The 25,842-nt window shown below is 43.1% G+C and overlaps 1 protein-coding gene across 2 annotated transcripts in view; it reads left to right on the top strand.

Moving 5' to 3' along the window:
* Nucleotides 1–763: 763 nt before the first annotated feature.
* Rhbdd1 (rhomboid domain containing 1) overlaps nt 764–25,842 on the top strand; it is a 97,415-nt gene continuing 72,336 nt past the window's right edge. For both annotated transcript variants that reach the window (XM_051153992.1, XM_051153993.1), the window contains exons 1-2: nt 764–1,201; nt 2,294–2,426. In XM_051153992.1, the coding sequence (XP_051009949.1) occupies nt 769–1,201; nt 2,294–2,426 (566 nt within the window). In that variant the 5' untranslated portion in view covers nt 764–768. The remainder of the gene's footprint in view (nt 1,202–2,293; nt 2,427–25,842) is intronic.

The raw sequence follows: 25,842 nt of genomic DNA, 5'->3' as shown, positions 1-25,842 counted from the left end.
CATGCATGTGCCGGGTAGAGGCCAACCTCACATGTTGGTCCTCACCTCCTACCTTGGTTGAGGCAGGGTCTCTTGTTTTTTGTTCCTCCTTGCTGCTGTCTACACCAGGCTGGCTGGGATTCTCATGTCTCTGTGTCTGGATTTATCATAGAAGTCCTGGGTTACATATGCAGGCAACCATGCTCAGGGCTGTGCATGCTTTGAATAATTATGTTCAGGTTTTCATGTTTCCATAGCAAGTTTAACACTCTGAGCCTTCCCCCAGCCTAGTTTTTCTTTATTATTATTATTATTATTATTATTATTATTATTATTATTATTATTATTAATTGTGTGTATATGATGTGTGTATTGTGGGCAGCATGTCACAGTACATCTGTGAAGGTCAGGTGACAACCATATGGAGTTGGTTCTCTCCTTCCACCTTTTCATGGGTCCAAGGATCAAACTCAGCTTACCAGGCTTGCCTTTTAGTTTTGTTTCTTTGCTAAGAAAGACACATTACAAGTTAATGACATAACGGTCAGGGAAAGCATGCCTGTCGTAAAGTTCACTGGAATCTGGGATAACATTTCTATCTTAGAATGTGAGATGAAGAAAGAAGTTAGAAGTTAATATCTCTGTTGGGATGAGGTGTAGGCCATGCCACTGTGTGCTCATCTTCCAGCGCGGGTCCTGGCAGCACACCTGTTCTCAGTTGATGAATTTGCATGCACTGTGTGTTTCAGGGGCAGCTCTCTGCATTCCTAATCCTTGACTCCTGATATCATGCAGCGGAGATCCAGGGGGGCCAACGTTGGGCTCCTAATGCTCCTTTCTCAAGTGTTCCATGTTGGGATCAACAATATTCCACCAGTTACCCTTGCAACCTTGGCTCTCAACGTCTGGTTCTTCCTGAATCCTTTGAAATCCCTGTACCATTCCTGCATCAGTGTGGAGACGTGTTACCAGCAAAAAGACTGGCAGCGTCTACTGCTCTCGCCCCTGCATCATGCTGACGACTACCATTTGTATTTCAACATGGTCTCCATGCTCTGGAAAGGAATAAAACTGGAGCGAAGACTGGGAAGTAGATGGTTTGCCTACATCGTGGCCACGTTCACCCTCCTCACGGGGGTGGTGTATTTACTCCTGCAGTTCGCTCTTGCTGAATTTATGAATCAGCCTGACTTTAGAAGGAACTGTGCTGTCGGTTTCTCAGGTAAGGCGGACACTTTCTGAGGAAACATGAGTGAGGTCCGTGGGGGAGGTTGGCTGTTTCCTTTCCTAGTTGATAAGGGGATAGGACCCTGAGTGGTTTATGGCTGCTGGGGCCTGCATCTTGAAGAGCAGACTGACTGGGGTACAAGAAGGCAGCGTTTTGGCTGTCTTGCATTATTTCGCATCTTTATGCGATCTTAAGAAAGAGGAAGGGCAGAGAGACCCAAAGCCAGGCCCTGGAATGTCAGCTCATTCTGTGTGAGAAAATATTCAGCTGAAAATTTTCCTTTTAAATAGAAAATGGATTTATATAAATTAACAGGCAAAGGGATTTTTATTTTATTTATTTAAAGACAGGTTTTCGCTGTGTAGCCTTAGCTGTCCTGGACTCGCTTTGTAGACCATGCTGGCCTCAAACTCACAAAGATCCATCCTCCTAAGACTCCCCAGTGCTGAGATTAGAGGCATGAGCCACCTCATGGGACTGAAATTGCCACTGGGATTTAAGTTACATGTCCTAAGTGTGTGAACGTGAAGCTCGGCTTGTGGGTCAGGGAGTATAATCCGGAAACAAGAAGACAGAATTCTCCTCTCTGATTTGCTCCTCCTTCCTTCCTTCTTTCCTTCTTTCCTTCTTTCCTTCTTTCCTTCCTTCCTTCCTTCCTTCCTTCCTTCCTTCCTTCCTTTCTTCCTTCCAAAATGCAGCCTTCTGTGTGTGATTATGGAGTGCATACACCCTGCTCTCAGCGTTTTTCTATACAGACTACCAGATACATTTTAGTGGTATCTGTTCCCTGTTCATATTCAGATAGCATAAAACTAGCTCCTTTAAAGTGAGCAGCTCCTTGGCATTTGCTACCATTGCTGGTGGCCCATTCCCACCTTCTGTGTCTCCTCTTGGGAAGCAGTTTGAATTTCTGTGTTAGAGCCATCAAAGGGACAATGGCCGTGCCCACCTGCAGTTCTCCAGATTGCTGTTTTGAAACAGAGAGTTGGAATAATTGCGTAGTTGTTTTCCTATTTAGTTTTCTTTGTTCAGGTGATTCTCTCCTTATTGGATTGTCGATAAGATGTGTTCTCTATTCCTTTCTAGGAGTTTTGTTTGCCTTGAAAGTTCTTAACAACCATTACTGCCCGGGAGGCGTTGTCAACATTTTGGGCTTTCCTGTCCCCAACAGATTCGCTTGTTGGGCAGAGCTGGTGGCCATTCACTTCTGCAGCCCAGGGTAAGTCTTTACTCCAGGGAATAAACACAGGCACTGGATGATCCATGCCAAGGAGAGGAAATAATAACAAGGGAGCGAGTTCTTTGTTTTTTACTGTGGCGTTGGCCTGTAACCTCAGCACTTAGGCATCCAAGGCCAGCTTGGGCTATAGAGAGACTCAATGTCTCAAAAACCAAAACGAAACCAAAACAAGTTGATTGTTCTTTTACCATGAAGTTTTATTTTTTAACTCCAAGGACAGATTTGAGCTCCACGGTTTTGATACTAGACATTCTCTGGGTGGAATCCTTACTGAAGTGTAGACATGCAGTGTTTCCATTTCTTCCCTTTTATCTAGGAATAAGACTCATAGTCTACAGACTGGATCAGTATTAACCAGTTTCTGGTGAATTCTAAGAATATTCTAAAGAATCACATAGATACCACAGGAAGATAAACAAAACAAAACCACACACACTGACCTAACGTTTTGGGGCCATGTTAAACTAGAAACTGCCTTGATAATAAAAAGTCTTTAAGTAGGAAATTTTTACACAGTAAATAGATGAAGTCTGCTGGGTGTGGTGGCGCAGCCTATAAGCTCAGCACCTTGGGGACTGAGGCAGGAGTATCACAGGTTAGAAGCCAGCCTCCACTACATGTTTGATAAACAAGAGAAGAAGAAAATGAATGAAGTATGAACCATTTGGAGTTGTGAGGCCCTGCTCTGTTACCTTGGTGCTTTGCCTTGACTCACTTGCTAATGTGGTGTCACTTACTATTCATGGCTGCTCAGCTTCAGGTTCCTCACTTCATTTCCTTTCTCTTCCTGCATTTGAAGAGGTGTCCCTGCTTAGAGGATTTGTGTGTGTGTGTGTGTGTGTGTGTGTGTGTGTGTAGGGGGGTACTGTGCAGTTCAGGATGGGAGAGGGGTGGGTCCCCAGCAGAATTCTTGCCCTTCCCATCTAGGCCCCCCTACCAGCAGCATCTTATTGATGGAAATAAGGGGAAGCTGATGGCAAAATGTGTCTTCCAGCACAGATTATCAATCTCTGAAGAAAGCTAGGCAAGAAACCAAAGTTAAGAGGGTGACAGGGCGAACAGCTCCTAGGTGAGACAGCCACTGAGACACTGAGCTAAAGGACAAGGGTCATGTGTAAGGGGACCAGCAGCTCCAGTCCAGCTGTGGGCCCTCAGCCAAATCGGACTCGCCTGTGCCTCATTTTCCCCACCTGTGGATTGAGGAAGACCACTGTTTCACCAAGAGCAGGTTTACTTTTGTGAACATCAGGTTTGTGCAGTTCTGTTCATCTTCCTCAAAGATGAGAGATGGAGGGTGGGGGGGGGGCTATCATATTTAAAAAAATACAAACAAACAAAACTAAGTGAGGAAAGAAACCACAGGAATCTAGGCATTGATTTATATTGTAAATACGTTGCCATCCACCACAGTAGCAGGATGCCAACTGGCAGGCCCACCTGCAGCATTTCCCGCACAAGTTTGTGCTGTGGAAGTTATCCTCACCAATAAAAATAATCTAGAGATTGTCTTTCCAGAGTGGGGACATCATGGTGTCTCAAACTTAGGTTTTTACTAACTAGTTCAGAAAACCCTCTTTCATAACACATCATGTATTCTCGGGTTATTGTTTAGTCTGGGAAAGCCTCTATCAGGCTGTATTTACATACTACTCTATAAAATCCCATGCTTTCCTAGTTTCCTTGTGCACTAATTGTCAGGTGTTGGGTTGACTTGAATACTGCCACTTACCTGGGGCGGTGTGATGTGAGCTTTGATTTCTTCACTGACTCAATACTTTGGGCTGAATTGACGAATGTAACTGAAACACTTAAGTAATGCTCTTAGCACTCAGTTTTCTCTGGAAATTCTGTTATCAGGAATCCATGGTGCTGTCAATTATCCCTGTGTATAATTTGTGATAAACCTTGAAGACAGTGTTGCTTGGGTGTTACAACTGCCTAATCTTTAAAGTCTTATTTGTATGAGTCTCAAAATTGAGACTGAAACTGGTACATTTATAATGGTTTGTGCTGCATTGTCAAGTATGCATTGACATAGCTGAACTTCTGTTTAATTTCTGATTTGACTATTCTGTTGTTTGTTTGTTGGGTTGTTTTCTTTTGTTTTGCTGCTATGATAAAGAATATGACCAAAAACAACTCAAGAAGGGAAAAGTTTATTTTGCCTACAGCTTGCTGTCCATCGTTGAGGGAAGCCAGCTCTAGGCAGCAACCCTGAAGGAACGCTGCTTTCTGGCTTGTTCCCCATGACTTGCTTTCTTACACAACCCAGTACCTGCTTGCCCAGGGTGGCACCACACACAGTGAGCTGGACCCTCCCATAGCAATCACCAATTAAGAAAATGCCCCCCCCCCCCAGGACATACATACCCAAAGGGCAATCTGATGTAGAAAATTCCTCAACCGAGGGTCCCTCTTCCCAGGTGACACTAGTTTGTGTTGAATTGACAGAAACTAACTATTTACCAGTGATCAATGTGGGCGGGCCCAGCCCATTGTGAGTGCTTTAATCCCTGGGCTGGTGGTCCTGGCTTCTATAAGAAACCTGGCTGAGCAAGCCAGTAAGCAGCAGCCCTCCAAGGTCTCTGCCTCAGCTCCTGCCTCCAGGCTCCAGGCTTGTTTGAGTTCCTGTCCTAGCTTCCTTCAATGAGGAACTATGAGACGGAAATGATAAACCCTTTTCATGGTGTTTCATCGAAGCAACAGAAATCTTAACTAAAACAGAGGGGAAAGTATACGTATATGGAGGGGAAGGGTATATATATATAGATTGTACGTATTTGGAGAGGAAGACATATGTATTCGCTATTAGGAAATAAGGCGGGATGAGGCATGCTTTCCTTTGCAAAGGAAATAGAAATACCTAAATCAAGAAACATTGGAAGACTCCGGCACAGCCTTGGAGATAAAAGCTGACGTATTGCTGCCCAGCATATGTTCTTTTGGACACTAGTTCCTCTGTAAGGTTTCTTAGCTTGTATGAAATGAAACCCAGGGAAGCAGAACCTGGGCAGTTGAATCCTTTCCAAGGGAACTCCAGGTAGGAGGCATCAGAGGTAAGATGTAACTATTGAAACTGCAGAAGGGTTCTAACCAGCCTGGAAAAATGGCTTGGCACACCTTCCCCTTCTCCCTGACTCCCTCTGCCTTGCTGAAAACCATTAGATCACATTCCTAAAGCTAGTCCCCAAAGTCTGTTCACTTAATTTGGCCACTTCCTCCTCCTGAGGCTGACCTCCAAGGTCCAGCTGTCAAAGTATTGAAGTCTAACAATCAAAAGCCCCCTTTGCTGCCCTAGTTAAGATGCCCAATCAAAATTAAACACCTCCTCCTATCACAGGGTTTTCTCTTTTCCCTTTATAAACCATCATTTTCCTATGATCTGTCTCCTCTCTATGCAGAGGCAGGACTTTGACCTAGGGGTTAAATACTCTTTCCCCCTGTCCCTTGGTCCCTTCCCCTTATCCCTGTCCTTTGTCTCCTGTCTTTGTTCCTTATGAATGACCTTTGTCCCCCAGGGGCAAATAAATCTCCTTTGTGCTGAGAGCATGGTCTTGGAGTGTCTTGAGCCGACTTCGATGTTCCCTACAATAGATAACTATGCTCCAAGGATCAGCTTCTTGTCTCTCTAATTACCATTACTGACTGTGGATTATACTTGTGTCCCACTGGACAGACAGACTGCAGACCCTCCTAGTCTCTCTCCAAGTTTCGAATTCTGTTTGCATATTATGGGACAGAAGGAGGGAACAGGTGAGTTCAATTGGGGCAGCTCTTATCTGAAGTGCCAGTCAACACACACACATACACAGGGCTCTAGCTACATAGTAGATTGTTACATCTTTATCTCTGAAATTAAGAATAAGGCTGGAGGTGACAACTTAGAAGGTGACTGACTGTATGCAGTATCTCTTGTCCCATCTATTCTTTTATACTGTCCCATCCATTCTTTTGTAATTCAGCCATTCAGTCTCCAGGTGATTGAGGTGAATTCTCTTATCTTATGAACTGATAGATTTTTGACACATCCTTCAATAGAATCCAGCGTAAATATCATGGTAAGGCCACAGGTTTTTGTTTTTGTTTTTGTTTTGTTTTGTTTTTCCTTGTGATTTAAAATCTTGGTCCCTGGAGCCCATGTAAAAAACGTAGCTTCCCTGGTCCCAGTCACCAACGGTGTCAATATCAGGGTTGTGAGCCCTGAACTTCAGGTGCAGCCTCAGGTTTTCATGCTGTGGCTACAGACAGTATGGAATAGAGGCCCCTTGGTGGTGTTCTTTCTGGATTCCTGAAACACAGAATCTGAGTCTAAGAAGGCAGTTGTTCTGTGCCATGCTCTATGGGGCAGCATTTTTCTGCAGTCCTGACATCAGCAGGAGGAGATGTGGAATAAGGTAGTCTAAAGATTGTGCCCTGTGAAGCTGGCTCAGCAAGGCTTCAAAGCAACAGTGTCCACTGGGACTTGAACCCTTTGTCAGTTGTGGCTGGCCATGGCTGGTCATGCCTTGTACCCAACACACTGGAGGCAGAAGATCTGGAAGACTGTTGAGTTGAATTTCTAAACCAGGCTGGGTTTCATAGTAAGACCCTGTGGGCAGTTTTATGCATGGTGCTCAGTTAAGTCTAAAACAAACTAAATGTGACAGATCATACACTTTTTGAGTTCTGTTTTCTTTAACTAGAATTGAAAATAGATGAATAGTGTCTGATGTCTGTGTCTGTAATGGAAGAGCAAGTTCCATTGCAAGGTTGTTGGTGGCCTTGAGAAGAACAACAGACTGTGCTTCCAGAGTTCTAGGCTGTTGTATCTTATGAGGACACGGCCTGCTTGTCCACAAGGTTTCTTCATGGCCCCTGACTCTCAGGATATGTCTGTGTCTGGGTGTGTGACTCATTCTTCACCTAAGCCGGAAACACTCCTAGCAGGTGTTCAATTTTAAGCAACACTGTTACCTCACCCCTTTTGGAAAAATACACAGGGTTATCAGGAACAAAGAAGGAAAAGAGGTGTAAAAATTAACACCATCCCCAGATGCTACAGTCACGTTTCCTTATAAACTGTTTGAAAAGTATGTATTTCCAAAATCATAGTAGAAAATAAAAACCGCTGGACATTGAATTGAGATATACATGAGGGCATTGTGTAAGTGAACAGGCAAGTGGTAAACATACCAGTCCAACCATATTTGAGGCAATAAAGCTATGCAGAGGAAACCTTGTCACAAGAGCAGCCTGCCCACCGGAAGCTCTGGAGTGCATCTTGCTCTCTTGGGTTTTGGTCAGCGTTCATGCCTAAGAGGCCTAGGCCTGGGATTCAGGATTTTCAAGAATGGCTTACACTGTTTTTCAAGAAATTACTTAATTTGTACCATGCTTTTGTTAGGTTTAGCACAGAGTGCCCCTGTGTGTGGGGGCATGCGTTCATGTATTGTCCAGGATAAGTATGTTCTGCAATAAATATCATTTATTGCTTATATCATAGGAGCATATATTTTAACTTCATATTTACTGAGGCTATTGCGTTTTTCTTTCTTCATTTAAACAATTTTCTGTGTGTGTCTGTGTGTACATGGATGTGTGCACATGTATGTGGATGAGGCCAGAGGTTTATATCATGTGTCTTCCTCAGTCACTTCTACCTTTTTTCTTTTCTTTTCTTTTCTTTTTTTTTTCTTGAGACCTCTCACTAAGCAGAAGCCCACTGATTTAGCTAGGCTCAGCTGGATCCCCCTGACTCTACCTCCTGACCGCTGGAATTGCAGCCATGTGATCTCTCCTGGCATTTTACCTGGACCTTGGAGATGGAAACTCAGATTCTTGTGTTTGTAGCATGATCCCTTTACCCACTGAGTCATCCCCCAGCCCCGCCGTTGCATTATTCTAATGAGTTTCGGCAGCAAATGCATGTAAAAATGATGATCATCCTGTCTGATTTCATGGAAATTGTTCTCTCAGCCTGTTAGAGTTTTCTTCAAGTCAGCACTCCAGAACTGTTCTCAGAGATTTGTAGAGTAGATCAGTTTTTTTCCCCTATGTTCCTTGGATGTCTGTTTATGTATTTTATGATTATTGTCTTATGTGCTTCCATAAAGGCGTTGGCAGATCCACCTGCCTTCTGGGAGGGGTTCCAGTCAGACAGAGCTTCATGTGGGAGCAGTATTTCACCCCAAATCAAGACTCCCTTGAGATGGATTTTGTATAATGAGACGGACATTTTGAAGAAGGATATTTTCCCTCCCACTACACTTGGAACTCACGGAGGGAAAGGTTTTATATAAATCACCACCCTGGCCATGGAATCAAAGCCTATGGAAAGAGAGCCGGTCCAGACCAGGCCTGAACAGCTGGACTCTTACCTACCTACTCCCCAAGCACTGTAGGAGTCGGCCATGCTCCACACAGAGGAGACAGTTGACCCTGACTACTAAGCTGTCTTTACTGTCTCCTGGGATTTATTATAATCTCTCCTGTTAAAAATCCCTTGTTTCTGGAGGGATGGCTCAGTCTGTAAGCCTTAGGACATGGATTTGGATCTCTGACCCCTAAGTAAAAAGCTGGACACATGCAGTCACTGAGGGCTCTGTGGGTATAGGCGCTTGCTGCTCAAACCTGCTGCCTGCTGTTCAGTCCCTAGAGCCCACCGAAATAGTCAGCTGTGGTAGTGCCCATCCGTGAACCCACAAACCCTACAGGGAGGTGGAAGGCAGACATAAGAGAAGAGACGAGAAACTCACCAGTCAGCTAGCCTGAAGTACATAGTGTGACAGAAAGAAGAGAAAACTTGCCTCAAAAATAAGGTATGAGGGCAGAACCAAGGAAGTTGTCGTCTGTCTTCCACATGTGTACCAACCACGGCAAGTGTGCACACATTTATTTACATACACACATCATACATACAATAATAATTGAAAATCAGAATGCTGGCTTGGTTGGGCCATGTCTGTAACCCCAGCTCTGGGAAGGCACAAATAGGAGGGTCCCTGGAACTTGCTGGACAGCCATCTTAGCTGAGTGTTGAAACTTGAGGATCAGTGAGGTACACTGTCTCCAAACATATGGTGGCAAGTGATGGAGGACACCTGAGGACACCTGATGGCGACTGCAGCTTCTACATACACATACACACACCCACACAAGCAAGTGCACATAACCACACATGCACACACATGTGTAGATGGACATCGTGGCAGCAGGAGCCTATGCCAGTGACTGCTTACATGCATGTGCCCTGACCCTGGTACGCAGTTATGTTTTCTGCATTTACCTTAACCACAGAACTCCAGAAGCCTCTGTCTTAATGGCTACATAATGTTTTCCACCAAGATTCTTAGTTTGTTTTCCTATTAGTGCCTGAGGCAGATTATAAGTGATGCTGTTTGTCAGTGTCATTTCCAAGTCTCGGCTCTCAAGCCTGAATACTTCTGTAGTTTCCAAAAGTGATACTCCCTTGTTTGCAGTTGGTGTTGTTTGTGTCCTCTTAAATGGTTTCAAAGGGTTGTGATTATGTTAATAAGTGACGAGAAAAACTAAGATACCTTTCTTTCTGTTTTACATTTCATTCATTCATTCATTCATTCATTCATTCATATGTGTATGTCTGTGTGTGTGTGTGTGTGTAGGTCAGAGGACATCTCTTAGAAGCCAGTTCTCTCTGTGGGGGCCCTAGGAGTTAAGCTCAGATAGTCAGGTCTGGTAGCAGGTGCCTTTACTGATTAAATGAACAGAAAATGTGGATTTTTAAAAATTTTATGTTCTGGGTGTTTTGCCCCCTCCCCTTCCTTCCCTCACCGCCACCCCCCTCCCCCGTGTGTGCACATGTGTGTGTACATGCATGTGTGTGTGTGCCATGCATGCAGTACCTGTGGAGGCCAGAAGAGAGCATTGGGTTCTCTAGAACTAGAGTTACAAACAGTTGTGAGCCACCGTGTGGGTGCTGGGAACTGAACTCAGGTCCTCTGGAAGAGCAGCCAAGGCTCTTAATCACTGAATTGTCTGTCTCCTCAGCCCCAGGAAATAATTTTATACTGAAAATAAAGATATAACTTTCAAAATGTACCAAAAAGCTCCTTTATTCCATATACCCAATTGTATCTATAATTAGCATTTTATTAGTACTATGTTATTGTGTTGGCTTTATTATTTCAGTGATAACCTGACAAAGAACTTGAAGAAGAAACTCTTGATTCATGGTCTCAGTCTATACTTGCTTCAGTTGAATCTTGGCCCATGCGAAGCCTCTCATTTCATGATAATAGGAAGTGGACATTGGGGCAAGACAGGACATAGTTTCTTTTTTCATTAAATATTTTAACATATACATTTATATTATTTTATATATATATACACACAATAAATTACCTATAGCAAGAAGATCCATGACCAAACAGGAATTATATAAATGTTATATTCTTAGTGTTTTGGCTATTTGTATTTGACAGCCTTGACGAAAACATCTTTTCTATCTTGGTGCATCTAAAATTCTGAATATAAATCAATATCTATTATATCTCATCATTATCAACTTAAAACATCTATCTAGACCTAAAACCTTCTTAACCCCTAAACAACCAGGGTTAATTGTAAAACTAAACTATCTAGTCTTAAATCCCATCAGAGACTTGAGAAGGAATAAATTGATTACCTGAGTATGCCGGGAGTGCAGGTTAGTAGCTTTCCAGATGAGAAGGTGACAGAGACAGTTTGCTGCCTGAACAGTCACCCAAAACTCTCTATAATGTTGGAGCATCATCTTCAGCCTTCTGGCCCAATATCTGACAGACATATTTGTGAGGCAGAAACTATTGAGGGCTTGCTTACCCTGTCATGGCAGAGTTTGGCCCTCAACTCTGCCTGCATCCAAGCTTGCGCATTTTTAGGCAGAATTCTGTCTGTGAGAGAAATGAGGACATTTTGCCCCGTGGCTTGTTTGCCACATTTGAAGACAGGATGTAGTTTGAAGGACACACTCTTAGAGACCCACTTCTCCCAGCTGGTCTCCATTTCCTAAAGTTTCCAGATCCTTCCCTCATAATACCAACCTCTGGGGACCAAGACTTTTACTTATGAGCCTTTTGGGGTGACATTTCATATATAAACTCCAACAGGTGCATTAGCCGGAAGTGGGGAGCTAGTCTTGGCACTTTGTTGTTAACTAAAGTCTCTACCTCAGTCAGCTAAGTCAGCTCTGCTGTTACACTGTATCATGGACCCTCTGAATTAAACAATAGAAATCTGTTTCTCTTAGTTGAGAAATCTGGGAATAAGGTGTTGGAAAACAGTTCCTGCATATGCATGTCTTGCTGGCTACCTTCTGAATGTGTTCTTAGTGTTCATGTGACAAGGAGAAGGGAGAGGATCAAAGATGGAGGAGGGATGAGGAGGGAGGGTGGGTACAAAAGGAAGAGAAGGGTGGAGGAGAGAGGCTAGACACAGGGACACAGACATTTGCAAACTGTGGTGTCACTTCTTACAAGGGTTCTTTCTCATCCCGTCCTCAAGGCTCCAGCCTCCCTGACCCTGTGGACACCAATCATCCCTCAAGACCCTTGTCTCCAGACACTTCCCATTGGACAGTGGGATCTTATTACATTACTCTGGCAACAATACAGCTGGGCCACAGCAGCTCCCGTTGCCCATGACAGCGGTTTTACTTACTTTGTAAGGAAAGCTCGGAAAAATACCACTTCTGAGTATCTCTGTATGAGCATTTACTCTCATTTTTCTGTGTTTGATTCAAAAGCTATGTTCAGCCAGCACCCACATGGCATGACTTCTAAGCACTTTTGAATTTAGTAAACAGGAATCCACATTGCCCTATGTAATTGGACAGGCCTGCTGTGGTTCCATGTAAGAAACCGGTTACAAACAGAGCTCAAAATACATGTACATATGTGTTAAGGGACTGCTCCTCCCCTCCCACTCCCCCGTCAGCCAGAATAACAGTAAGCAGTGGCTATAATAAAAAAAGCAGCTGTTTGTCTAGGTGCACGCAGGGTTGTATGGAATAGCATGCACTGCGCACGTCAGACCTAATTGGCCATCATGCTGTCATCCGATTGTTGCTGTGTGGATGATAACACCTACTTAGTCTACACCTATAAACAGGCTTGTTAACAAGTCATTCCAGTGACATGGTGACAGGCGGGTGCCTTTGGTATTCTCTGTTGTATGTCCTAGGTCATAGGGATTGCAGATTGTTTTTAAATTTCAGTCTTTTGAAAACTGAAAAAATAAAAGAGTTATGTTTCCCGGTTCAGCAGGTGATACCTGCCCCCTGACTAAATGAAGCAGCCCCATGTAACATGTTTCTACATGTGATGGCTGATGTATTTAAGGTTTTATTAAGCCTTTGAGAATTCCACACATGCATATGATGTATTTTGATCATATTCACCTCCAACTCCTCCTCCAAATCCTCCCCCCAAATCCGTGTCCTTATTTTAAATAACCCAATGAGTCCAATTTGTGCCACTCCTTTACCCGTGTGAGGCCCTCCACTGGGGCGTGGTCAACCGCCATCAGCCATATGAAACAGGTTTATTTGCAAACAGGAAATTTAACTGTAAATGTAGTTATTACATTGTCTTGAATTTTTCATAGTGATTTTTTTCATTGAAAAATAATAAAAGGTGTTAAGCTTATTTACCCCTTTGGCCCACTTAGAATATAAGCTTTGGCTTTGTTGGAATTTCTTTCAGGAGACTCTGTTGGTGATAAGTGTTTTATAATTAAATATTCACTCTCAAATAATAAGACAACAAATCACAGCTCATATCTTTCTGATACTTTTACTTATTTCTTTCTATTTCTGTACAAGGAATAATGTTTCAAAATAGAGTTTCTTATACTTGCTAAATTCGCTCCTGCCATATTAGGTGATTTTTAGTTAAAGGTCATGGTCACTAAACAGGCAACAGGGCAGTTTGTCATTTATATTCAGGTTTGGCTCATTTATGCAAAATGAAGCCAGTGGGTGCTATGAATTGAGGTCATGAATACATCAATTATTCTGAGATAACAGCTGAGAACAGGCTGCAGACGCCATAGACGCTCCTTCCATTTAAAGTTGGATTCTCATTAGCTTATACGAGAGAAAATAATTTGATTCTAATTTATCTCTTTTTAAATGGACATTGCTCCCTTCTGAATTCAAGAGGAGAGCATTTCAATGTTGTAGCCATTTCTAGTACACAGATCAAATAAATAACAAGTTGTATTCCTAACAGTATGTGTCACCGCTATAATTTGCACTATAGCAGTCCCTTGATTCCAAGACACACATCTTTTTAGTAAGTAGCAGGTCATGGACAGGATGAGAGAGATGTTAGGCGTCATCAGGCTAGTGACAGTGCTGCTTCCTTAGGGTTTGTTTGGTGTGTGTTGTGCTTGTTGTCTTGGTGATTTGTACAATGCCAGACCATCATCTCATGGACGTTTGATGTTTAGAAAGCCTGATGGGAACTATCTGAAAATGCCTCAAGAATATGTGAAGGAAATCACCCTTTCCAGTTTTGAGACCGAGGTCTTGCCCTGAGGTTGGCCTCCAACTCACTGTCCTCCAGCGTCCCTCAGATTATAAAGCGCCTTGTGGTGCCAGGCTGGAATTCACATTCCTAAACTTAAAAGCAACAAGCATCATATTAGATGCAGACAAAAGGAATGGAGCTTTTTGTTTTTTGTTTTTTGTTTTTTTCAGGTCCAAATTCATTATAAACCAACATAATAAAACACTAGAAATTAATGAAAGGAAATGACTCCTTTTTTATAATGAGCAATTTGAGCATCAAGAGAAATCCCCACAGACAGATTGGCAAAGGATGCCGTTTGCGGAGATGAGTCAGTGCATACTAAACACGTGGCATAAAGATTGATTGAGAAGTTAAGGCAATGAGCCTGTGTCCTCAGGAAGTTAATAAACTTTAAAAAAAAAAAAAAGGCATCAGTATTATTGAGGGTTTGGTGACCTGAGTATTGCTATGAACTGGTAGATGGCACACTGGGGGCAGGCATTCTGCAGGGTGCATAGATGGCGAGTGTCCAGCCTAAGAAAAAGTTTATGTTTCTTGGTTTCTGAGAATCTGTAGAAACTACAAATAAATCATAAATACAAAACAAAACAAAACAAAAGGAAATGATTGATATCAGTCTGTGTATTGACATGGACTGTAGGGAGCCACTTAAATGCCCAGCCGCATGTAAATCAGTCAGTAATTGTTATACAGAATATTATACAGCCTTTAAAAATATTGCTAGAGATTAGTTTAATGATTTTGGAAAAGACTCATGGCAAAACAAGGGTGGAAAGTGGAGTTCTAGGTATTATATACAGCATGGTCCCATGGTTATTTTTATATATTTCACATCCTGGGATGGAACCCTGGGCCGAGCACCTACTAACTAAGTGCTATATTGCTGAGCTACCACCCTCTGTCTTTGCTTTTTATCCTTCAAGGCTAAAGAGGAACATACCATAATATTAATAGTAGCCAACTTAGATGAAGTATGGGTATATCATTTTTCCCCTTAAACCTTTTTTTTTTCTTCCAAATTCTCTTCCAAGCCAATGAAATATAACTAGACTGTAGCACTGTTTCACAAGTCTTAACCTGTTATGTGTCTTGCCCTCCACTTATTCTCAGACACTGATCGGTACATTATAGTTTCACACTAAATCTTAGTTGGAAAAAAAACTAGAGTTTGGGGTGGGCCAGCCACTGGCAGGATGCAAATCAAACTACAAGTAAGCAGGTTTGCCACCCAAACTAGGAAATCAGAGGTGGGCTGAAAGGCAGCACCAGAGATTCTAAATGTAGTGAAAAGATAAAGGCTGAAGAGTGAGCAACTAGAGGAGTTGATGGCTCCACTGGCAAGCAGGTGAGGTGCTTGTCCTGTATGGGGAATGGCTGCCTCCCCTAAGCTGAGAGACTTCAGAGGCAGCCTCAGTCATGGACAAAATGCATCACGTGTGGTAGGTCATGTTCTCTGCTCACAGAGTGACCACAGTGACTTGATCATGCTTGATATAAACACAGACTAATACTAACACTGAATCACTTGGGAGCTTAGGTCTCTGTGTAAAAAGAAGTTAAAAGATATTACAAATGGCTAGTCCGGACCTGTTGTATTTAAGCCTGTGGCTATGGAGTACATAGCACGTTTTATTGTATAGTCAGAAAGTTTTAAAAGTAACTAGCTAAATCTCTAAGAAGCTCAAATGGGCTGGCAGGAGGTGGGGTGGGGGTGGGTGGGTTAAGAGATGAGAGGAAGATGGGCTTGAGTATAAGAAAAGTGTTTAAAATTTTTTTTCACATTTTTAGTTACAATATGATCCTATGAATTTCCCCCTCACTTATCCTCGCTCCCTCCTCTCCCAATGTCTCTTTCCTCCAGTTCCTTCTAGTCTGCCCCCCTCACTCCCTCTAGAATCCATGGCCTCTTTTTCTTTATTATTATTATATGTACATATGCATAGGTATTAAATGAATACAACTTGCTAAGTTCATTTAATGTTGCTGGTATGTATATGACTTCAAGACTGACCACTTAGTATTGGGAAACCAATTAGGGGGAACCTCCTTTCTGTTTTGGTCAGGTAGTCCAAGAGACTCCCAAGACAATGCAGACTCTCTTACTGTTGCCCTTGGCTTGAAGGGTGGTCCCAACTGCTAAACACCACACACTGTAGCCACGGGAGTTGGAAGATTTTGAGCTAGATCTGGCCTGAAAGCCTCCTCCCCAAGGTCTAGATACCATAGTAGCAGTAAGTGCTGTGCAAGTTACCATGGGAGGAAAGCAGCCAGCTGTCCTGCCCAGGTATGCCACCTGTGCGCCAGAGCCATGACCAGTGTGACTTGATATCCGTCAAGGTGGAATAGTGGCACTTAGATCTTGGCAATAACTAACAACTCTGCAATTATACTTAATTGCTCAACAGGAGGGAAATCATGCCTGGTACTAGAAATGTAGCCAAATGCCAGGGGCTAGTGAGGTCCTGGGTCTTAGAGAACTACTACCACCTTCAGTAGACCAGCTTAATTCCTTGCTGGACTCTAAAGGTATCTTTCTCCCTACAGATAAGTGAAAGGAGCTTCTCTTTGTAGCAGGACAGAGAAAAGTACAGACAACTACAACAGCTCAAAATGCAGAGAAAGGCAACATTTAATAAGATAAGAGCCAGACATGATAGACTTGATAAATGAAGAGCTACACTTTGAAAGAGATAAACTGCCAGGCAATGGTGATGCTCGCCTTTAATCCCAGCACGCTGGAAGGCAGAAGCAAGCAGAGCTCTAAGTTTCAGGTGAGCCTGGTCTACAGAGTGAGTTCAAGACAGCCAGGGTTACACAGAGAAACCTTATCTCAAAAAAAACAAAACAAACAAACAAAAAAAAAAACAAAAAAACAAAAAAGGAAGGAAGGAAGGAAGGAAAAGATGACTCAGCAGAGATGGCTCAGTGGTTTATAAACCTGATTTAGAAAGAAAAAAATCTCCCTGAGTTTTCCTGATTCCGAGGGTAGAATATAATTTTTCAGAACTCTTTGTGTGTCCCTGGTTATAATTGCTGTTTGCAACCAGATCCCTGGTCTCCTTTGAAGTTACACTTTGGGTTTTATTCAGTGACTTTTTACCCTGTGAGCACTTCGTCCTAGTATCCTTTGGTTGGGAGTTCATTGTGCTGTACCTTTTCAGGGAGGGTTGCCCAGGATAATTAACTGTTGGACTCTGATGAACCAGTTACTCTTACTTAGAAGGTGGTGTAAGTATATACTGAGTAATTTGAACTCGGGACAGAGGCTTCCCATCCCCCATTTCTCTAAAGCAGCATGGTAAGGTGTGATGCACTGTGGGTAAAAATAACTCAGACTTGTTAATGAAAGATAGTGTGCACATTATCTGTTCTTGCACCATACACTTTTATAGATGCTGAAAATGCTGTTGTCAAACAGTATTTTAAAAACTGTCAAAGAGGGGTCTGTGTGTGTGTGTGTGTGTGTGTGTGTGTGTGTGTGTGTGTTTCAAATGAGTTTTAAATAATTCGGCCCTATGCAGGCAACAGACACTGGCTTTATTAACTTGCAGTCCTTGTTTTGTGCTACATTTACCATGAGTTACCATGAATCTCTCCCATCCATCCTGTACCAGTGACCAGGGTGGAGTAGACACTTTCGTTGTTGCTGGGTGAGTGAGTCCCATTAAAGAATTGCGGTACGATCATTCCGACAGATGCTGCATATTGCAAATGGAGAGCTAGGCTCCTGGCAGCAGGGCTCATCTGCTTTGTCTGCCATGAAGGCTGGCTTGTGGTAGCAACTGCCTCTCTCTCCTTTGCTTCTTCTGAGTGTTGCAGCTTCAGAAGGACAGACAGAGTAGACAGGGAGATAGTTGACTTGGAGTGAGCGATAGGTTGTTCAGGGCTTGCCAACCAGCCCGTAGTGGCTGAGCTTTTTAAATATGAAATATAAGCCACACAACAGATATAAGATGAAGAAGTTTATTATAGGGGGAGGAATACCCCAGAGAGAAAGAGAGAGAGACAGGAAGAGAGATAGAGAGATAGAGACAGCAAGAGAGGAGAAAGGAACAAGAGAGGGAGGTAAATGGTAAGAGAGAGATAAGAATTGGGTTCGCTCTATTTATATTCTGGGCAGCTAGCCCACCTAGTGGCAGACAAGTAATGGCATCATAGGTTGCTAGGCAGACTGGGGACAGTATGCTATCAGAGCTCCACTGGAAGAAGTGTTAATCTAAAGTCCCTCCTGTGTTCAAGGGCTGAGCAGCAGTGGAAAAGCATCAATCATAGGCAGGGTGAGTCTCAGCCACATTTGTCATTGGCTCATTAGTCACCCTTCTCTTGCTCTTCCTGTCCCATTTTTTTTTTTTTTAAGGTGTGACAAAGGAAACCTTTTTTCCCCCTGTGAAAACTCGTTAAGTGGGACGTGTAATACTGTACATTCCTACATTCTGCCGAAAAGTAGCCAACCCTTTTTTTCCTCTCAGCATCCTGCTTGGGACTGGTTTTTTTTTTTTTTTTTTTTTTTTTTACTTATTTATTTATTTTAATTTTTTATTATTAATTTATTCTTGTTACATCTCAATGGTTATCCCATCCCTTGTGTCCTCCCATTCTTCCCTCCCTCCCCTTTTCCCCTATTCCCCTCCCCTATGTTGAGGGTGCTTTCTGTGGATAAAAAAGGGAGTGGTCACGCTCAGGAGCCACTGGACCTCTCTCTGATCTGTATACATCTGAGGAGTGAAGTGGCCTCATAATGGAATATTTCCTGTATGTTCATACAGAGAGTCAGTTGTTCGACTTACGTGGACTGTACTTGTCTTCAGACACTGCTTTGAAACCTTTGAGGATTGCTGCAGTAACTTTAAAGGTTTGCCCTAAGAAACTTGACTGTAAAAACTCATCAAAATGTATCAGTCCTACCCCAGTGTCTCTCAGAATATACTGCGTGTGAGTGCCGTCAGGCCCCCAGAGCTCGCTGATCTTGTACTCTTTAGCACACACACTCCACACTGCTCCAGATCTTGCTCACGTGCACCCCAAACTACTGCCCACCAGTGGGAGATGCTGGACTGGTGAATGGCAGGTGACCCTTACGTGTCCCACACAGTTCAAGGGGCTTCTGAGGGCTCATAGTTTTAATGAGTGGCCCCTTTTGATACGGATTTCTTAGATCTTTAGCATGTAATTGTTTATAGGGTTCAGCTAAGACCCCACAGTGAAAATCCAGAACTAGGTGTGGAAAAGGCAATGTTTTCAGAAAACAGTGATGGTGATTAAAGAGTTGAAAAGCCTCTTGTGGTCATGTTGTTTTGAGACATTTTGTTGAGGAATGCCAATCAGCAGAGTAGATTAGGTTGTGGAAGGGTTTGGTGCTTCAAAACATGAGTTATGACCTTGTCAGCCTTGAGCTATGTGAACAGTTTTGAGGCTGACCATCCTAAGTGTGGTTATTTTCTTGTTCCTCTGTGTGGACTGTAAATCCGAATTAAACTTTTCTAGGGCCCTGGGAATCCAGTCAGGGCTGCAGAGGGCGTTCCCTCGGCCTCCAGGCACAGATTTACTGGATAAATTTCTTTCTTTCAGTGTCACTGCGCTGAGTGTCACACCTACTTCTTGGCTCTCACAGCCCTGGGTCTTTAGCTCATCAGCATTCTAATTTTAGTTCCCTATCTCTAAAGTGGGACAGAGTTGTATTCAAGCCGTAGCTTGTTGAGAGGTAACCCAGAAAATGCTGCTACCATGTTAATGTCTGTGTGTTGTTGCCTATGGGTGGGTGCTGGAGAACTGGCTGGAGAATGGAGCTCAGGCCAGTCAGAGCATACAAAAGTGTTAACCTACAGATGAGCCTTTGTATGGTGTCCAGCCAGAGTCCATGCTCTGGGATTAATGCCGTAGCTATAATGTCTTGGTTATTGTTTCATTGGCATGGCAATGTCTCTTTCTGTCTCTCTGTAGTCTCAGTCCACATAGGATCTGTACACAGTGTGCAGTAGACTCCTTCCTGAGACTCGCCAAGTCTTTGTTGCCTCTGTCATCTTTCTCATCTTGGCCAGGATCCTTTTGGCCACAACTTAAGGAAACCCCATGAGCTGATTAAGCAAGAGGACAGTGTTGGCTCTGTATGATTAAATTTGCCAGTGGTGCCCACTAGGGTTCCAGGTATTTCCAATATGATGTGGTTCAGGGGCTCAAAATGTCCCCACAACTCTGGACCTCCACTCCAGTGCCTACCTCTTGGCTCTACTGTATTATTCATCTGCTGCTAAGTAGCAAGACCTCTCAGACTTGAAGAAACACACTTGTCATGTCCACTTCTGTAGTAGGGGAGCCTGGACATGGTTTGTTGAGGTGTCTACTCAGGTTGTCTCTCAGGGCTGTGACAAAGATGACAGCCTGAAGTTTCATCTTGATTCAGGATGAATTTTCTTCTAATCCTTGTGGCTGTTAGAAGAATTTGTATCCTTATGGGTTGTTGAGCTAAGTAAGCCTCATTGCCAGTTGGAAGCAACTTTTAGTTTTTGGCCTCTAGGATGGATCCCAGTGTACCAATTCCTTCCAAGAAGAATCTGCTGGTGAGACAAAAACCGCAGTGTTAAGGAACATAATTATGAAAGTGACAAGCTTTATTCTGTTGGTTTACAAACAAGTCATGGGTCTCCTTCATGGGCAGAGTGAAGGGTTTACTAAGGGTTGAGGGCCAGGAATCAGGGGGCATCTCAATGTCAGCCTACCTCACCTTCACTCTCTATGGTGACAGAGGTGACCATGAACTCTCATCCTGCATCTTTACAAAACTGTCAGTTCCAGAAAAAAGAGTCCTGACATCTACTCTGGCCTACTTAACCAAAAAGGACTGGCTAGGAAGGTATTAGGATGTTTCTACTACTGATAAGTAAACTGACTTAAGTCAATTTGTACATTTTGGAAGCTGCTAACCCGCACTGCAGGTTCACTCAGGAATTTAAGTTTTATTCCTTCTCAAGTCTCTGAGCAGCATTGAAGACAAGATAGTATAGTTTTACAATCAAGTTTAGTTGGTTAGGGGATAAGATCGTTTTAGATCGAGATAAAAAAGTTAAGCTATTAGAGTTGAGATAGGATAGATATCGAATTTCATTCAGAAATTTAGACTCAACAAGACAGGAAAGACACTTCAAACTGGACGAATGCAGATGGCCAATTCACTATGAATGTAACATGTATAGAACTCATTATTGTCATGATTGTCACATTGTTCTCCCTGCTGTATGTAGTTTGTTTTATACATGTGTAATAAAATAAATGTATATAAAAAAAGAATACTGAAAATCCAGGGTGGAGAAACCTATAGAATTGAGTGACACTTGTTGCAATTGACCACTGTTTTCTTAAGCTGATTTCATTACAAGATTCTTAACCTTGTCCATAAAGCATAGCTATCAGACTAAAGTCATACATCGGTGCTCTAGCTACCAAGATGGGAGATGAGGGACTCTGTGTTCCTTGTGTTCCTCAAGAGATGAGGTTGCTTCTTTGATTGGCACTGCTCTAATCTGATTTGAGCCCACATGGGGGGTTGTGTGTACCCACCTTTGATAGATGTCCAGTGTGGCAGGCAGCATTGCAGAATCAGACTGTGCTCGAATGGACAGTTTTTAGAACTTCATAGCTGATGGTTCTGCACTCTTACTTAACATTAGCATAAATAAATAACATAAGTAGATCTGCTAAGGAAACACAATGTGACATCGAGGGTATACCTAGGTCTCCAAGTCATACAGGAGGTAGGACATTTCAGTTTTCATAGTTAAAAGTTTTATTCTCAAAGCACCCACTGCCGTCACCTTCTCCCATGTGACTCTTGTACATGTCAGCAAACTGACTTACCACATTTTCCTGGAAACTTACTTAAGTCTTCTGTAGGTCACTGTGTGTGGACTGGCATGTCTGTGTGTGTGCCACACGTTTGCAGCGCTCACAGACCAGGAGAGGACATTAGATGCTCTGGAACTGGAGTTACAGCTGGTTGTGAGCCATCATGTTACTGCTAGAAACTGAACCTGGGTCCTCTGCAAGGGCAGAAATTCTCTTAACCACAGAGCCATTTCTCTAGTACCTTATCAAGTCTTTATAAGCCCAAGGGACTTGTACATCCTTTGAATTAACTTCATGCTTCCTTACATGCATTTTCCAAGTTGTACCTTCCCAAGTAACAACACAATATGTTCAGTAAGACCAACTTAGCAGGAAAAGAAACAGATGTCGTTTCTATGCAGTTATTTACAAAGTGCAGCATCTTGATTACTTTTAAAATAGTTCCTTCATTGGCCTAATAAATCAGCTGATACCTAACCATTGGAATTAGAGCTCAGGGTTAAGATAACATTCTTACTATATTAGAACCAAAAATTACAAACAAAACAATATCAATAGCAATGCCCACATAACCTTAGAAACTTCTTCATGAGAATCACATATGCAGCTAGAGTTGAAATTCAACATATCAAGATGTGGACCCAGGAAAGACCATTTATCCACATGTTATTGTGTGTACAGTGGAAATACAGAGGCCGTTACCATAGCCCCACTGTTGAAGCTGTCTCTGCAGCCCCATCATCTTGAACTCCCATTAAGGATGTCAGCCTCCTGCTGCAGCTGCAGGGAACATAGGTACCAAAGGGCCAGTCGTTGCTCATTCTGAAATTCCTTCCAAAGGCCGAGCTCATGAGAACATTATCCATTTGCCTCATCACGGTAGCCAATGCAAAGATCAGGCTATAAATAATACTTCTTGTCTTTCTTTCTTTTTTCTTTGTAATTACTCTCTGGAGGTGAAGGGGAAAATGCACAGTCATGTGGACTCCAGAAGTGTTTCTGTCTGTAGTGGGAACAGATGGCAGAATGTTTCCTCATGCCAAGTTGAGCGTACTCTACCAGAGTACTGTGTGGAAGTGATCATAGCCTCTTTCGGACATTTCCACTCCCCATGTGTGTTTCAGTTATGGGGGATGTTTTCTATGTGTAAGTTCAATATGGAATTCTAGGAATGTGCACAGTATATTCACCTGGGAAATGCTTTGAAAGAAAAAATTTGAGGTCTCATGATTAAAGGTCATCAATTAAATAAATAAACAACTAATAAGCATATTCTAGGTCATAAGCCAATGGTTTCCATTGGGCTGGGTGGTTTGGGAAATGTACACTGGCTGTTTTTAGTTGTCATGATGATTAGTAAGGGAACCACTAGCATTTGTTATAATGGAGCCAGGGATGCTACAGATCTGGCAGCTTATAAGACAGCCCTTACAAGAATGGTCCCGTAATGTGTGCATGCCTGTACACACTCATGCCCCACACATATGTTCTGTTGAGGGACTTGTATAGGTGAAAAACCTGTTTATGATTATGTGAGTCAAAACCTTTCATTGTTCTTATGTAAACACAGAGAGCTCTGGGGGCATCCATGTAATATATAATGAGTCATAGTCTATTGAGGGAAGCCATGGCAGGAACTCAAAGTGGGAAGGAACCTGGAGGCAGGAGCTGAGGCAGAGGCCATGGAGTAAAGTTTCTTTCTGGCTTGCTCCCCATGGCTTGCTCAGCCTGCTTTCTTATAGAACCCAGGACAACCAGCCCAGGATGTCACCACCCGTGGGCTGGACCCTCCCCCATCTGTCACTAATTAAAAATTCCCCTAGAGGCCTGCTTACAGCCAGATCTTTGTGAGGCATTTCCCCCAAAACTAGCCAGTATACTACCTCTGAGAGTGCCAGCTCCAAATCCAACAGTGTCACTTTAAATAACACTTGATGAATCAACCCACACCATGCTGTGGAAAGTAAACTGCTTTCTTATACTTACAACTTATGGATTCTGTGTCTGTCTGTGTTTTTCCGCCCTTCTATTTATCTTCCTAACTGCCCCAGAAGATGATAAACTTCAGGAGCCAGGGACTCTTTTATCTTGTTTATATGTAGTCAGTTGATAAATATTTGAGTAGACGAATAATTTCTTATTGACCCAGCTTAAGGAATTAATCCTGTCGCCTGGCATAGGCAGGTAGATTTGACAGCCAAGGAGTCATCTATGATCTTGGAAAGGCTTCTCTGCCTTTGCACAAACCCCATTTATTATTATTATTTTTTTTTTAGTTAACGTACTAAACAAGTTTTGTTATGATGGTTTTGTACATGTACATGTCATCATAGTTAGGGTTTCTATTGCTGTGAAGAGACACTATGACCACAGCAATTCTTCTAAAGGAAAGCATTGCATTGGGGCTGGCTTACAGTCCAGAGGCTTAGTCTATTGTCATCATGGTGGGAAGCATGGCGGCATGCAGAGGCATGGTGCTGGAGAAGGAGCTGAGTTCTATATCTGCATCAGCAGGCAGCAGGGAGGGAGGGAGGGAGAGAGAGAGAGACAGAGAGAGAGAGAGAGAGAGAGAGAGAGAGAGAGAGAGAGAGACAGAGAGAGAGAGAGAGACAGAGACAGAGACAGAGACAGAGAGAGAGAGACAGACAGAGACAGACAGACAGAGAGAGAGAGACAAAGACAGACAGACAGATACTGGGCCTGGCTTGAGCTTCTGAAACCTCCAAGGACAGCCCTGATGACACACTTCCTCTAACAAGGCCATACCTCCTAATAGTGTCATTCCCTAGTGACCAAGCACTCAAATATGTGAGTCTATAGGGGCCGTTCCTATAGAAACCACACATATGTCCTCATACTTTATTCATTTCCACCCATCGCTCTTCTCGTCCCCTCCATGCTCCACCTCCCAAGGAGTCCCCTTCCGCTTTCCCTAGACCCTTATTTCTATGTAGACCACGACTGACAGGCCTCACGTGGAATTCCTTAGTAGCCATCTGTTGCCAGCCCCATGTCTCCAGTTGGCATTGTGTTGACTGGGACAGAATATACAGCACACAGGGCGTGTTTCCTGTGTAGTTGCTACCTTTGGAGCATGTCAAAAAGGAGCAACTCTACCAGCAATGCCAAAGGTGGCAGGGAGGCACGGTAAAGCTGTTTACATACTGTGTCCTTCCCACAGTCCATGGCCAAAAATACATGCTGGTTATGTGGTCAGGGAAGACATCAAGAACAGAAAATAGCCGGACGTGGTGACACACACCTTTAATCCCAGCACTCGGGAGGCAGAGGCAGGTGGATCACTGTGAGTTTGAGGCCAGCCTGGTCTATAAAGTGATTCTAGGATAGCCAAGGCTACACAGAGAGAAACACTGTCTCGGGGAAAAAAAAAAAAAAAAAAGAAGAGGAGGAGGAGGAGGAGAAAATAGACTGTTTGGCAACAGTTTATTTTGGGAAGAAACAGTAAAGTCATCTCCTGTGGCATTAATATTCAGAAATTCGCACTGTCATGTACCTGCACTGCTAATCCAAGACCACTGGTTCAGCTCCCCAAGCCCCAGAGCTTCTGCGGTCCCCAACGCGTGTTAGTAGTTTTTACAGGAGAAATTATGGCAAAGACTGCAGGCCCCTTCCCTTATGTCTTCCCTTTTCTTGTCCAACACTGTGTCTCTATCAACTCCTGCCTTAATGAGATCATCGGCTCTGCTCACACTGTGAGACAGTGTCTTTGGTAATACACTGCCGGTTTGCTTGAGAGGATGCCCTCTTTAACTGTGGGAAGAATTTGCCATTTAACAGGGGAGGATCTTTATAGCTTGTCAGTGCTTTCAATCACAGCTTCAGATTTTTACACTTTAGCAGTGGCACGTGGCAACAGGAGTGATTTCACATAACAGTTTACAAATGTCCTCTTAGAGGGCTTCGATCAGCTTATGAGAACACCCTCCACAGGAAAGAACATGTTGATGTTAGTGATACCTGCATATCCTTTTCATAACAAAATCGCCAGTATCTTAAGTCTTAATTTT

The sequence above is a fragment of the Acomys russatus genome, chromosome 12, assembly GCF_903995435.1.
Source record: "Acomys russatus chromosome 12, mAcoRus1.1, whole genome shotgun sequence".
In the NCBI taxonomy this organism is placed as follows: Eukaryota; Metazoa; Chordata; class Mammalia; order Rodentia; family Muridae; genus Acomys; species Acomys russatus.
Note: the sequence above shows the minus strand (reverse complement) of the source record. Positions and strands in the feature narration are given on the sequence as shown.